Source organism: Thamnophis sirtalis, unplaced genomic scaffold (assembly GCF_051295495.1).
Source record: "Thamnophis sirtalis isolate CommonGarterSnake01/CBP01778 unplaced genomic scaffold, rThaSir2_p1.2 scaffold_3, whole genome shotgun sequence".
NCBI lineage: Eukaryota > Metazoa > Chordata > Lepidosauria > Squamata > Natricidae > Thamnophis > Thamnophis sirtalis.
In genome coordinates, this window is record NW_028261383.1 from 163,347,676 (window position 1) to 163,362,429 (window position 14,754).

The 14,754-nt window shown below is 40.5% G+C and overlaps 1 protein-coding gene across 4 annotated transcripts in view; it reads left to right on the top strand.

The window, feature by feature from the left end:
* The window catches only part of OLFM2 (olfactomedin 2), a 256,989-nt gene that overhangs the window by 223,327 nt on the left and 18,908 nt on the right, over positions 1-14,754 (top strand). For all 4 annotated transcript variants that reach the window (XM_087710661.1, XM_087710660.1, XM_014075710.2 and 1 more), the window contains exon 5: positions 3,895-4,001. In XM_087710661.1, coding sequence (XP_087566787.1) covers positions 3,895-4,001 — 107 coding nt within the window. The remainder of the gene's footprint in view (positions 1-3,894; positions 4,002-14,754) is intronic.

The following is a 14,754-nucleotide window of genomic DNA, read 5'->3' on the forward strand; positions in this document are numbered from 1 at the left end:
TACATCCGTTTTAAGATCGTTTCTTGAAGCATGGACACTCACAGATAGGAGTTGTTCATATCTTCACATGTACCATATTTTTCAGAGTATAAGACACACTGGAATATAAAATGCACCAAGGTTTTGAAGAGGCAAATTAAAAAAAAACGTTTTTGCACTCTGCAGAACTCCCAAAAATGGCCTCGCAAAAATGGGCCCGTTTTTTTTTTAAAAAAGGGGGGGCATGAATAGTCTTTAGGAGGCTTGTAGAGTGCTCCTGGGGGGGTAGGGGCAAAATTGAGCAAAAAATTACTCATTTTTCGCTCATTTCTGCCCTCCCCAGCCCCAGGAGCACTCTGCAAGGCTCCTAAAGGCTATGCACGGCCATTTTGGTGAAGGGGGCAGGGTTTCGGGAGGCAAAAAATGCTGTATTCAGTGTATAAGATGCACCCAGATTTTCAGCCTCTTTTTGGAGGGAAAAAGGTCTGTCTTATACTCCAAAAAAAATATGGTATGTTTTTAAAAGCAAAGGAACCATGCTTCTTTCCTGGTTATACCCAGTTCAGCATGTTTTTTTCCCCTTTGAATCTGCTTGCTGTTTCCCTTATCCCTTAAAAACAAAAAAGAGGGTGTGTCAAAAATCCACATAGAATTTGACCATTGAACTTTCATTTGATACGCCACGAAGTAGGAACTCTCCATGCATAATGATTCTCAAAAAAGACCAGGCAGCTAAACTTCTGCTGAACATTTATATATGTCTCTGTGGTTGCCTTCAGCCCATGTAGCTGGGCACAGAGACCACAGCCAAGGGAACAAAATGTACCCAAATTTGCAGGGATGCCATAGGCCAAAAGGAGAGCGAAGTAATTGCCTGAGGCAGGAGCGGCTGAAAGCTGAGGGTGGCAATTTGGCAGGGAGGGCCTTCTAAGCTAAACTGTTCTCCAGAGCTGCAGTGCCCTCATTTCCAGAATTGAACAAACATTCATCCGCCAATCTGGTTAGCTTCTGCATATGGAATAAGGAGAGGCTATTGCCTAGTCTAGTGGTGGCTAACTTTTTTGTCATTGTGTGCCAAAAGCATGCGCATGGATAATGCAATTCACCCCCTGCACATGCACACGCAACTCCCTCCTGTGCATCCGGCACCTGCGTGCATGACCCCTGCACATGCACGTGTGACCCTCCCTGCATCTGCCCCCTGCGCATGTACATCAGAGACCCAAAAAACGGCTGGCCAGTGGGAGGCGTGCACATCCATGGACGATGGATCAGAGTTGAAGTGACAGCCCATGTGCCTGCAGAGAGGGCTCTGAGTGCCACCTGTGGCACACATGCCAGCGGTTCGCCATCACGGCCCTTGTCTTTCTCTGCTGACAGCAGAGTTTGGTATTCAAAGATTTCAGATGGACAAGGCTAAAATCTGTTTTGAGATGGGATTCCAATGTTTGAAGGATTGAAAAACTGTCTTCAGCAATTGTGCTTTCCTTTTCCCCCTTAAATCCTTCCCAACCCTCCAGTGCGTCTCACTTTTTTGCCCTCATCCATTCTGGGAAACTTCAGAGGATCAGAAGAGAGATGCAGATTTGCTGAATTTAGCCCCCAAGTCTCCATGCTTGTATACTAATCTAGAAAAATCTGTTGTGGGCATGTTTAATGGGTCATTTATAAAGGCAATTGTGTACTCAGAAATGGTGTGAAATATTTTTTTTTTGTTTCTGTAAGCTGCCACACCATAAGTCTTTCTTCCCCTTTTCGGGCAGCAGCTGTTGTTAGTTCTCCTGAGCTTTTGAGCTCCACTTGGTTTGCTGGTCTGCTGTACCTTGTGAATAATAATGTGAGCATCATGTGTGCCTCCTGACTGGACTAAGCAAAAATAAAAGTGCAGAACAATGTGTGGTGCCATGTCCTGATCAGAGGCCAAGTTCAGAAGTCTCCCTCTTTATCTAGCTTAACCTTTGACCCATATGTGTTGTACCTAGCTTAACTTTTGACCCATATATACTGTACTATTTCAAATCCATTGAAAGTGGATGGAGGAGAATCCACAGGATGAAGAGATTAGGAGGTGGAATTATGCAGCACTTTGAGTTTGATTCCCTAAAGATATTTCAGAATTGACATGGGAGACCAAGCCTAATAAATATTTGCAACTCTTTAAAGCAGCCACATCTTTCCCCCAAGATCATGCAATTGTTTTCCAAAGCTTCTTGTGATCTGGGGAAAACATCTTTGATTTAAAAAGTTGTAGGCCATGCTTTTTCTGCAGGCATCAAAGCACTTTTGGGGAACCGTATGCCAAATGCTGCACAATCTTAACTTTTAATAACTTATGAGGGATCCAGACATCTTCAGAGTTCGCTTTCAGAATTCACTTCATATATCCTGTAATAATAATGTTAAATGTGAGCAGTGTTAAAAGTCTTCTTTTGACAAATGCACCTGGGGGATATAATTCCTTGTTTATATATTTTAAACCTCATAAATTTGAATTATTCATAGCAGAGAGTGATTTAAAAGTGCTTGTCTTCCAGGTAACATTAAGAGAAGAACAGGGGAGAAATGGTCTATTGAGAAGACAAAGGACAGTGCAATGATTGGGCACAAATTAATTTTTAAGCTATTGAAATTTAAGAATTTTAACAGTTCATCACTTACATATTTTCCTGGGATTATGAATTGTATTGTAGTTTCCTTGTTATTGTTATTTGGCCCTACTGTAAAATAAAAGTCGACCATTTTTCTGTTTTTAATGAGGACACAGTGTCTCTAGAGCTAATAAAGGATACAAGATTGATTAGAAAACAAAATCTAGCTTCTAGGCCTCAGTAGGATATTCCCTGCTTGCAGCTAACCACAGAACAAACATGCTCTGGTACGCATCTCTTTAAGTTTTCATTAAGTTGCCAGCTCACAATGAGACAGGTTTAAGTCATCTTTAACTTGCACCAATATTAAGGCAGCGTTTTTCCATTCTGGCACTTTCTAAGGACAGTTTATAGTTGTGTGAAACTGTATTGGCATTGTCACTCATACCTTGGAGGGAATTCATGTCAGTGTCAGTGACTTGAGAGAAAGCAACAGAATGCCATATTTCATGCTAGTATATTTTTCCATTGACTTAGGAAAGGGTGGTCAGAGGAGAAGCAAGATTTAATTCAGAAGTGGAGAAAGATTTCTCTCATGAAGACTGTTTTATTTCGTTTTCATTTTCATTTTATACAATCACTTATATACTGTGCAATTAAGAAAACAGTAAACACAACTCATCTTATATTCCACCATAGAAAACCAACATAACACTTCAACCCTCCATACACCCTTTCTTCTCCCCCTCCAACTTTCATTTCTCCCCTCCAACATTCCCCTCTTCTACTTCCCCTCCCCCTCAAACATTCCTTTCTCCCCTTCCCTCCATCTCACCCTCCTTACATTCCCCTCTCACTCCCTCTCTACTCCTCCCTCTTCTTTCCCTCTACTCCTCACTTCGGTGTATTTCTACTATTCATTAATCTATTCGATTTGTATTTTATACTAAAATTGAAAGAAAAGGGAAAGAAAAGAAAAGGAAAAGGAAAAAGAAAAAGGAGCAACAGTATACAAGTGCGTTCTTATTGTTTTGGAAATTGAAACTATGTTTCCCCCCTACCCCCTACCCCCTGTAAACCCCCCTCCCTACCCCCCTTCCGACTTCCCAGATCCCATACCCAGCATAGCTTTTTATCAAACACAGTCTAGAGTATATTAGAACCAAATAGGTTAAAAATTAAAAGAGAAAAGAGAAAGGAAAAAAGAAAGGAATAAAAAAAAACAAAAAAAAGGGAAAAATCAATAAACTCTCTACATTGAGCTCAGCTTCCGAAGTGGAGAAAGATTTCTCGTTTTCTGTATCTCCTTCTCTGTTTTGCATTTCAGGTTGTGGAAAACTCACTGGAATAAGCAACCCCATTACTATCCGAGCATCTGGATCCAGATTTGGCTCTTGGATGACAGACACCATGGCTCCAAGTTCTGATAGCCGGGTGAGTGTATGAGAAGAAAGTCTTATCTTCACCACATGTTTACCTCTCTAATAATTTATGTCCCGTAGTCTCAAATTTGGGTTATTTCTAGGGAATCGGGGGCTGGATTAAATGATTCCTTGTTTAGTGCCAGCAGTAAACTGACGTTTTCTAGTTCATTTCTTTTTTCAAATCCAACACAGATGGAATAAAATAGACCAACAAGAGCAAATCCTCCCCACTTATTTGATTTTGTTAGTGAAACATGACATAATAAGCACAATATGCTCAGCAGCAGTGGAAACCGTAAGCTGTAGACAACACCTGCTGCTCAGCATGTTGTTGTCTCTCTCAGTTGCAAATGACAGCGTTAGTGCAAAGGAGAGAAAAACAGCAAGGAGTAAATATTGGAAGGCCATCCCTGGGGGAACTAGGGAAAGGAAGAGCACCGTGCAGGTAGCTTCACTCCATTACTTCTGAGGAGGGAAACCTATGATTAGCATATTTGATGCATGAACGTGTAGATCAGAGGTGTCAAACTCAATTTCATTGAGGGCCGCATCAGGGTTGTGTGTGACCCCTGGGGGTAGGAGGGTGTGGCCAGGGTAGGCATGGCCAGTTTGAAGTCACTCGGGTCAGGGGTGCCTGTGGTGGCCCGATCCCTCTTCCAGTGACAATGGACTCCCAAGCTCTGTTTTCGCTGGCAGAAGCACCGTGGGCCAGTCCTTAGCTGTTTCCAGGGTAGCCTGTGGGCCAGATCTAAGTACCCCATAGCAGGGGTGGGTTTCTCACCCCGTTCCAACTGGTTCGTTTGGAATGGGGCCGGCGGCGTCCTCGTGCATGCGCGCAGTGCACGCATGCGTACTAGCGCCTGTGTGATGCTCCAGCTGCTCCTGGAGGATCGCGCAGGCGCTGTATGCGTTCTGCACATGCGCGGAAGCGCAGAACTCATCAAAACCGGGTAAGAAACGTGGGCGGGCGGGTGGATCCTTCGGCGTTCCCGGAAGTTACTTACTTCCGGGTTCGCCGACCAACCGGTTCGCGGGGACCGCCTGAAACCCACCCCTGCCCCATAGGCCAGGTCCAGTCCCTGGACCTTGAGTTTGACACCCATGGTGTAGATCATATCTCCTTCTTTCCATTTCTCCCTATAGTTGCTAGTGCAGTTTTGGCCCAAGCCAAAAGGGAAGAGAAGGAAGTTCCATGTCCTACTTCCAAAGCACTGCGCATAATGCACTTTTTTGCTCAATGGAGAGAGATAACAATTCTGAGTTTCAGCACCGTAGGCTATAGCATATTTTTGCCAGACATGGTGTTTTCTCTTCCCCTGTGAAGCCTGGTCCACACCTGGGTGGCTTTTATAGAAAAGTGATGAGTGTGATATATACAGTATATAAATTCGCCCAGGTGTGGACAACACTTCAGAGGTGATAAAGGGAAAAAAAAAAGCTTTTGCTATTGAATGACAGGGGAAGAAGGGCAAGAGGAATTGGAGGATGGAGAAAGCACTGCTGAGACTGCCACCCACAGAAATCCTCCACTGAAAAGGGTTACAGCGTTGGAAGAAACCATTAGGGTACCATATACCAGAGTATATTTCAACCTCATGGTACATTGATGAAACTTGGCCATGAGGGTGAAATATACTCTAGATTATAGTTCTGACAATATGCCAGGAAAAATTGGAATAGCAATGTTAATTTTAAACATATTTCTTACCATTTTGGGTGGTCTTCCTACTAATCTGTGTGCATGCGTGTGTGTGTCTGTGTGTGTGTATATACACAGAAAAATACAGAAATTCTTTTTTTCCCCAGTGGGAGTACACAATTCCTGTGGTCAGCATCTTTCACAGTTTAATTTATATTGGTTTTGCAGTTTGCCTTAATTGATGTGCTATGAGAAACATCTAGCTTTGAAAGTCCCTGGAAAGTTCAAAATCCTTATTGTATGCAATATTTGGAGAAGGGATAACAAAACAAAATGGATTGGAAAGTCATCTTTGTAATGATAGGACTGAATAAAGGGAAAGAGGCAAGTCGTGTTTTTCGAGTCGTGCCCATCAGCAGCTGATTTGTTGTTTTGTAATGAGAAGGCTATAAAAAGGGGCCTAATTTCATGCTGTGGAATAAACTTGGAGGAGAGATAGAGAGCAGGATAGAGAGGGGGAAGTGGAGGGAGGAGTAGAGTCTTGAAATAGATTGAGCGTAGAAGGAAATGAAAAGGGCAATGGCTAAAGTCATCTTCAAGTGACAGATTCAGTCATCTTTACAAATAGGTTCAGATCTTCCCATCATGTAAAAGAAAGAGAGAGGGAAGGAGAGAAAGGAGGCCCAGAAAGTGAGAGGGTGGTCCCTTTGACTTATACATCCAAACTCCAATGAATTATACTCAAGAGATGCAGCCTTCTGAACCCACAAAAAAAGGTTTTATCTTCATTATGTAAAAAAAATGAGATAAGCAAGTTTTCGACAGCCACAGACTGTTGCTTCATTGATGGAAATGTGATGCAAGGTGATGAGGATGTCTCAGACATTTAAGCAGGGTGGGAGTTTTCTGATTGGACAATTTGGGGTTTCTTGCTCTCCCCCCCCCAGTGTTAAGTGTATTTAGGTTATACATTACATGGCTAGTATCCAACATTCTTAGAATCTTAGGATAACAGAGTTGGAAGGAACCTTATAGGTTATCCAGTCCAATCCTCTGCTCAAGCAGGAGACCCTATATCCTGGCTGTCCAATTTCTTCTTGAAAGCCTCCAGTGATGAAGTACTCACAATTTCTGAAGGCATCTTGTTCCATTGGTTGATTATTCTCACTGTTGCAAAATTTCTTCTTCTTTCTAGATTAAATCTTGATCAGTTACCATCCATTGTTCCTTATCTGGTCTTCAGGTGCTTTGGAAAACAGGTTGTCCCATTCTTCTCTGTGACACCCCCTCAAATATTGGAAGACCTGCTATCATGTCACCCCTGAGCCTTCTTTTCACTAGACTAGCCATGCCCAGTTCTTGCAACTGTTCTTCATCTGTTTTAGCCTCCAGTCCCCTAATCATTGTTGCTCTTCTCTGCATTCTTTCTAGAATCTCAGCATCTTTTTATAGGGTGGTGACCAAAACTAGATGCTGTATTCTAGGTGTGCCCATTCTAAGACTTTGTAGAGTGATGCTAATACCCTCATGTGATCTTGATTCAATCCCTCTGTTAATGCAATTTAGGATTGCATTGGCTTTTTGGGCTTCTGCTGGCTCATATTTAATTGATTATCAACTAGGACTCCAAGATCCCTATCATAGTTACTGCTATAAATCCAGGTTTCACCTAAGCCATACATGTAATTTTGTTTTTTCTTGCCTTAAGTTTAAGACTTTACTTTTCTTTACATTGAATTTTGTTTTGTTAGATAGAGGCCAATGTTCAGGTCTGTCGAGATTCCATTTGGTGGTGATGCTGCTATCTATCCCATTTTTTCTACCTTACCAAAAAGCAGGTTGCAGTCTACTTTGTTGAATGCTTTACTGAAGTTTAAGTATACTGTGTCTACAGCATTTCACTTGTCTACTAATTTAGTCACTTTGCCAAAGAATGAAATAAAATTGGTTTGGCATGATCTGTTTTTAACAAACCCATGCTGGTTTGTTTCTACATGTTCACAGATCTGTTGGTGGTGGTTGTTTTATTTTTATTATTATTTATACTTTATTCATTAAACATGAAACTCAGCCAACTGAACATTCAAAAATGCATTACAAATACCAGTGACTGGTGCTAATGGTTGATATGGTTTCTTGCCAGCGTCATAGGTATCAACCAAATACCTTCTTAAAATATAAGATGTTCCGAGTAGCACAGTTTTTTGCATTTCCGCTGGTGTTATTGCAGGAAGCTGCAATTTGTTGATGTATCTTGTAAAATTCTTGGACATGGTGCCAAGTGCCCCGATGACAATGGGTATCACTGTTACGTGCTTCATCCATAGCTGTGTAGTTTCGATGGCCAGGTCGCGGTATTTCATTATTTTTTCTAGTTCTTTTTCTTCGACTCTGGCATCTCAAGGAACAGCAATATCAATAAACTGTACACTTTGGCCCTCTACAACTGTGATATCTGGCGTTTTGTGCTCCAAATGACAATCCATTTGTATTCGAAAGTCCCACAAGATCTTCACATCCTCATTTTCGATAACTTTTTCCACTTTATGTTCCCTTGACTTTCTGGATATAGGTAAACCATATTGTTTACATAATGACCAGTGGATTAATTTAGTAACTCGGTCATGTCTAGCTTTGTAATCAGTTTGTGCAATTTTGCTGCATTCACATATTAAACGTGAAACAGTTCCGACTTTGTTATTGCAAAGTCAGCAGTTTGGGTTGTCAGTGGATTTTTGTATCTTCGCTTTCATGGCATTAGTTTGTAGTGCTTGTTCTTGAGCAGCCAGTATTAAACCTTCCGTTTCTTTCTTGATAGTTCCCATCTTAAGCCATGTCCACGTCAAGTTGTCATCACATTTTCTTTCAATGTTTTTCAAGTGCTGTCCATGCAAAGCTTTGGTTTTCCATCTATTTAATCTGTCATCCAGCTGTTTTTCCTTATATTCTGCCTTTGTTTCTGTTGTTTTGATGCCGTTCTCCATTTTCACAGCCTACAGCAATTTTTCTGTACTTTGGTTCACATAATCATTCAAACTTCGTTTTTCCTCTTCTACAGTTTGATGGATTTGCAATAGCCCCCTCCCCCCTATTTTTCTTGGCAGGTACAATCTGTTGATGTCACTTCGTGGATGTAAAGCATGGTACATATTCAAAAATTTGTCTGTTTTCTGGTCCAAGTTTTCCAGTTCAGCCAGAGTCCAGTTGATGATTCCAGCTGAGTAGCGTATCACTGGAACTGGCCATGTATTAATGGCTTTAATTATGTTTCCAGCATTCAGCTTTGATTTTAATATTTTGCGGACCCTCCTGATGTATTCCTTTTACATTGACTCTTTGCCTTTTCCATTCAAGATGTTATCTGCTTCCAATATGCCTAGGTACTTGTAAGCATCATCCTTTGCTAATGCTTTCACTATATTTTCATTTCCCAGTTCTATTCCTTCTGATATTTTTCATTTTTCCTTGCTGCACGGATAATATAGCACATTTTTCAAGCCCAAAGTTCATTTTGATGTCACTGCTGAACAGTTGAACTGTGTTAAGTATTGATTTAAGTTCAATGGGGCTTTTCGCACACACTTTTAAGTCATCCATGTATAATAGATGGTTTAACTTGCCATGTTGGCTTGAGATTTGGTATCCCAGTTTTGTGTTTTGTAGGATTATTGTCAGTGGAATAAATGCAATGTTGAACAGTAGTGGGGAAAGTGAATCCCCTTGGAAGATTCCTCGTCTGATGTTGACTTCACCAATGTTCTCCCCATTTGTTGTTAGAACTGTTTTCCATTTCTGCATATTTGCTTTCAAAAATGTACAGATATTTTTCCTGATTCCAAAGTTTTCCAGACAGGTGTTAATCCAGGTAATGAGTTAAATGCCTTCTTGAAATCAATCCATGCCATATTTAAATTTGTTTTTCTTTCTTTTGCATTTTTAGTACCATTTTGTCTATGAGCAGCTGATCTTTTGTTCCTCTTGATTTTTTATAATTTCCTTTTTGTTCTACTTGATACAAACTGTTTTCCATCAGATGACTGAATAACGAATTTGCCAGTATCCTTGTAAAAAGTTTGAACGTTGTTGGCAGAAAAGTAATTGGGTGATAGTGGCTTGGTTCTGTGCCTTTTTCTGGATCTTTCATTATCAAGTATGTTCGGCCATCTGTTAACCATTCTTCGCTTGTTGCATTTTGAAGCATTTGATCAAATTGAGTGGCCATGTGATGATGGAGGCTTGTCAGGTGTTTGAGCCAGTATCCATGCAGTTCATCCAGGCCAGATGCAGTCCAGTTCTTGACCTTCTTTGCTTGTTTTGCCACATGTCAGCTTTTATTACAATATTTTCCATCTTGTTTTGTCTTGTTTGTTGTTGAATATCTTTGATCCGGGAGGCAGTGTTGTTGTGTTCCACTGGGTTTTCCCACAGTTCTTTCCAAAAGTTCAAAGTTTTTTCTTTACATGGATGAATATTACTTTGGATTCGATTTTCATCAAGGGACTGATAGAAGAGGTGTAAAATAGAACTATTTTCCAGCTTTTTGTTCTTTAGTTTTTTTTTTTAAGAACTTCAGATTGCTGATATCCCCTCGTAGTTTTTAAATTTTATTTTCAAGTTGAATTTTCCTCTTTGGTGTTCCAGTGGGTTTCTTTTTTTGGCATTTTAGAACCTAGTTCTGCAGTTATAACGGCGGCTGTGCTATACATTAATTGGTTGGTTTCATATAGTGTGCTGGATGGGATGGAAGTTAAAATGTTGTTCGTGGCAGTTAACAGATCTTTCACTCGTTTGCTTTGCCCTTCACAAACGGTAGGTAGTCTTTTTCTTTCTACATTTTCTTTGATGTGGTTTTCAATTTTTTTCTTTCAGCATTTTTGCTAGATCACTTAGCTCTACACTTTCAAGTTGTTGCACAGGAGGGTCTTCATCCTGTATGTTCGTTTCTTCCACTGGCTGATCAATTTGTTCACGTGTTGGACCAATTTCTTCAGCTTGTTCATCATCACTTGTTGTATTCTTTTTAGCCAGTATTTCTAGATGTTGCATTTCCGCTTGTGTGAAAACTTTATTACGGATGATGAAGGGCCTTTGATCCATTAATCTTTGTTCACTTATCTCTCTTCCCGGGTGTTGTTCCTTCCACAGTTGCATCATTCTATTTTTTAAAATCCCCTGACTGTTGGTTTTGCCTGGTAGTAATATTTGAGGATTTGTCGATTTTCTTCAGTTGTCCAAGTTTTGCACTTGGGTTCCAATCGCTTTGCAGTTGCATGCCCTGGTTCCCTGGCAGTAACAACTGAGCCCTGTAGCCCCTTTTTCAACAGATGTCCAGGAGCCATAGCATCTGACGTGGTCCTTGTTGACCCGGGCGATGACTGATCCAAAGTGGAATTTTGTTGGTTTCCCCTCAGCATTAGTGATGGTAGGTGCTTGGGTTGGTTCTCAGTAGTAAGCCACTATTGATTCAAGGATGATAATAACTGTAGGAACCACACCAGATAGCTGGCCAGGCCCAGTCACAGCAGGAAAGAGGCCTACCTTCTTGTTTGATGGTAGGAAGGAGGATCAAGAATGGGAGGGAAGGAAAGAGGCCTACCTTCCTGTTGGTTGTAGGAAGGAAGAATCAGGAATGGGGGGGAGGAAAGAGGCCTACCTTCCTATTGTAGGAAAGAAGGATCAGGAATCCTTCTAAGTAAAAATAAAATTATTATTATTATGTGTGGTTAATCTTTGGTGAGATTCATAGCCTTTGGGGCTGGTTGGTAGCTCAACAGCTTGAGTCCTAACCAAAGACCTAGGAACTGTTAAAGTAATGTCGGAGGATATAAGCTGTTCCAAGTAGGGTGGTTTTTTGTAGAGTCAGAATGTTCAAGTCTGATAAATTTAAAATTTCCAAATAGTGAGGTAGCCCTTTAGGTATTGCTCCAAGGGCTCCAATTAGAATTGGGACAACACTCGATCTCTTTTTCCACAGTCGCTCAACTTCAATTTGCAAGTCCCGGTACTTTGTGATTTTTTTTTTTTTTTTGCTGTTTATCTTCAATTCGTGCATCTCGAGATATTGCAATGTCAATGAACCATCCTTTTTTCTTTTCAACTATTGTTATGTCAGGTGTGTTGTGGGCCAAGTGCCTGTCAGTCTGAATTCTGAAGTCCCATAAGATCTTGACTTTTTCATTCTCTAAAACCTTCAAACTGCATACCAATGTCTTGGCTAAATTCTTTTGTGCTTTCAATTAATAAATTCAGTTCAGCTTTTTTTTACCAAATAGTTTCAAATTATCCATGTACACCAAGTGTGAAACTTTCAGTCCTTTCTTTGCAAGTTCTTATCCCCAGTTCACCTTCTTCAAAATGGTTATCAGTGGTAGCATTGAGAGTATAAAAAGTTGTTGTTGTTGTTGTTATTGTTGTTGCTGCTGCTGTTGTTATTTCCAGTATTTCCATAGATATTGAGGTTACGCTGATTGGTTTGTAGTTTCCTGGTTCTGATATTTTTTATACCTTTTTTGAAGATGGGAACTACATCAACTATTCCAATCCTCAGGTAATTCCCTGGTGCTTCAGGAATTTTGAAAGATATGGTACAGTGGTTCTGAGATGACATCTGCCAGCTCCTTCAGTACTCTGGGAAGTAATCTGTCAGGTCCCAGTGATTTATATTCATCAAGATCAGACAGATGTTCTCATCATTTTGTTGCTGATTTTCATTTTTATTTCTAGTCTGTCTTCTACAGTTATGTTTTTCATAGGCTGGACTATAGTTGTTTTTTTTGTCTCTGTGTGAAGACCGATGCAAAGAATGAGTTAAGCAGCACTACTTTCTCTCTACTACCTGTTACTTCCTTGCCATCTTCTCTCTTTAGTGGACTGACTGTTTCCTTGACTTTTTTCCTGTTATTTATATGCTGAAAGAAACTTTTTTATTATCTTTGACTTTTGTTGAAGTCTTTGTTCATTTTGAGCTTTTGCTTTCCTGACTTCATCTTTGCAGATTCTGGCTATCTGCTGATATTCTGCCTTAGTTATGTGTCCCTCTTTCCATTTTTTGTACTTTTCCTTTTGTCTTTCAGTTTATCAGAGAGATATTTGTGCAACCATGCTGATTTCTTTTTGGATTTCTTGTTTTTCTTTTTCAGTGGTCTTGTGCTGGCCTGGGCTTTTATGATAATATTTTTCAGTTTCCCAAGCTTCTTGGGTTGTTTTCCCCTTCCTTCCCCAAGGAACCTTTTCTAAGCTATCTCTGAGTTTGTTAAAATCAGCCTTTTAAAATCTAAGACTCACAGGATTATGCTTGTATACTATTGCTTGTATTTGCATATGTTGTTTTCCAGTATGACATGGTCATTCTCACTCAAGATTCCTATAATTTCAACTCCTTCTATCACTTCTTCTCAGTTAGTAAGAATTAAGTCCAGTATGGCTATCCCTCTAGTTCCTTCCTCTACCAACAACAAAATTATCAGCTAGGTTTCTCAGGAACCTATTCAATCTCTTACCTGATGCAGAATTAGTCTTCCAGTTGATGTCAGAGTAATTAAAGTCCCCCATTACTATTGTAGTATGTTTCCTACATATAATTATTAGTTGGTTAGCAACAAGTACATCTATTTTTTCTGCTTAGTTGGGGACCTGTAAGAGAATGATGCAAAAGAACGGCACTCACATCTGCCAGTTCTTTAAGGTACCCTTAGGATTCTGTAAGGTCAAAGTTTGGTCATCCTGAGCAGCAATCTGGTAACCTTGGTCCATTTAGTTTGGCAACATCTGCACTACTAGCCAAGATTTTCCAGATTTCTAAAAGGTCAGGGGATGTGCTTGACTAATTTTTGGGGGGGGGGGATGTTTCCCATGTAATATGGAATTTTCCCCTACAAGTGATAATTGAAGCAATTGGTACCAGGAGGAATTAATGCACAGAATCCCATAATTAGAATCTGGAGAGCTTAACCTACATTAGCCATGCAATAGCACTTGGAGTTATATAGCGCTTCATGGTGCTTTACATCCTGCTCTAAGGGGTAATGAAGTCGCAATGAAGAAGCAATGATGAAGTTGCAAATAATAGTAATAATTAAAAAAAACAAAAATCTCGTAGTTTCCATGGGAGGACTCACAACCCATTTGCAATTTTCTCTTTAGCTTCAGAGACCCCTGCTTACTTTTTCCCGCCATTTGACTGATAATCACCAGTGAGGAGCGAGTTGAAGACTTCCAAGCTCCCTTCCAATTCTGTTTTATCTTATTCTGCTAATATCTTTCCCTGCCATGGTTAACAAGATATTCAGTAGGCAGAAGTAGCCAAGGCACTCTCCCCAATCCCACTCAATGCCACTCTACTCAATCCGAGTCTCTCCACCCATGTGGCTCCAAAGAGCTCCATTGAGGCCAAGATAATTCTGCCTCTTTCTGAAGGAAGAATCTATGTAACAGTAACAGAGTTGGAAGGGACCTTGGAGGACATCTAGTCCAACCCCCCTGCTCACGCAGGACACCTGTACTAGGGATTCAAACTGCCAAACTGCCAACTTTTCTGATCGACAAGCTCAGTGTCTTAGGCTCTGAGCCACCTAGTCAGGCTCATCTCCTTACAGGAGAGATAGGGATGACTTCAGAGGAAGTGGAAAGGTGTCAGGGCAACAAGTCTTCATCTAGCGGTTCTATGTCATTCCCCAGTTTTGAGGGGAGAATCCATCGGCTGAATTTGATGCGTGTGTTTCAATGCACAGCTTTCTTTACAGATTGCCTTGACTTCTTGAGGAGTTTTCAAGATGTTGTGTCATTTTGTCTATTCTCTAACTGCCACAAACTCTCCATGGTGGTTTATTGCATAAAAGCAATGTAATTCATAGTCAATGATATTCATAAAACCACATTAATATGCATAGCAATTTTACCTGAACCAATTACAATAACATACAATCTTGAAATGCCCCTCAGCCAAAAAGAACATCAATAAAAAATTCTGACAATAGACTGTTGTTTCTGTTTTTCACAAAACCTTTTAAAAGCAACCCTAGTTTGGGCCTGGCTTATATGTCTTGAGAGAGAACTCTCAGAACCATAACTGTGATGAGCCTGGGCTGAATAAATGGCATGAATAAAACACCCTCCAATTTAAGGG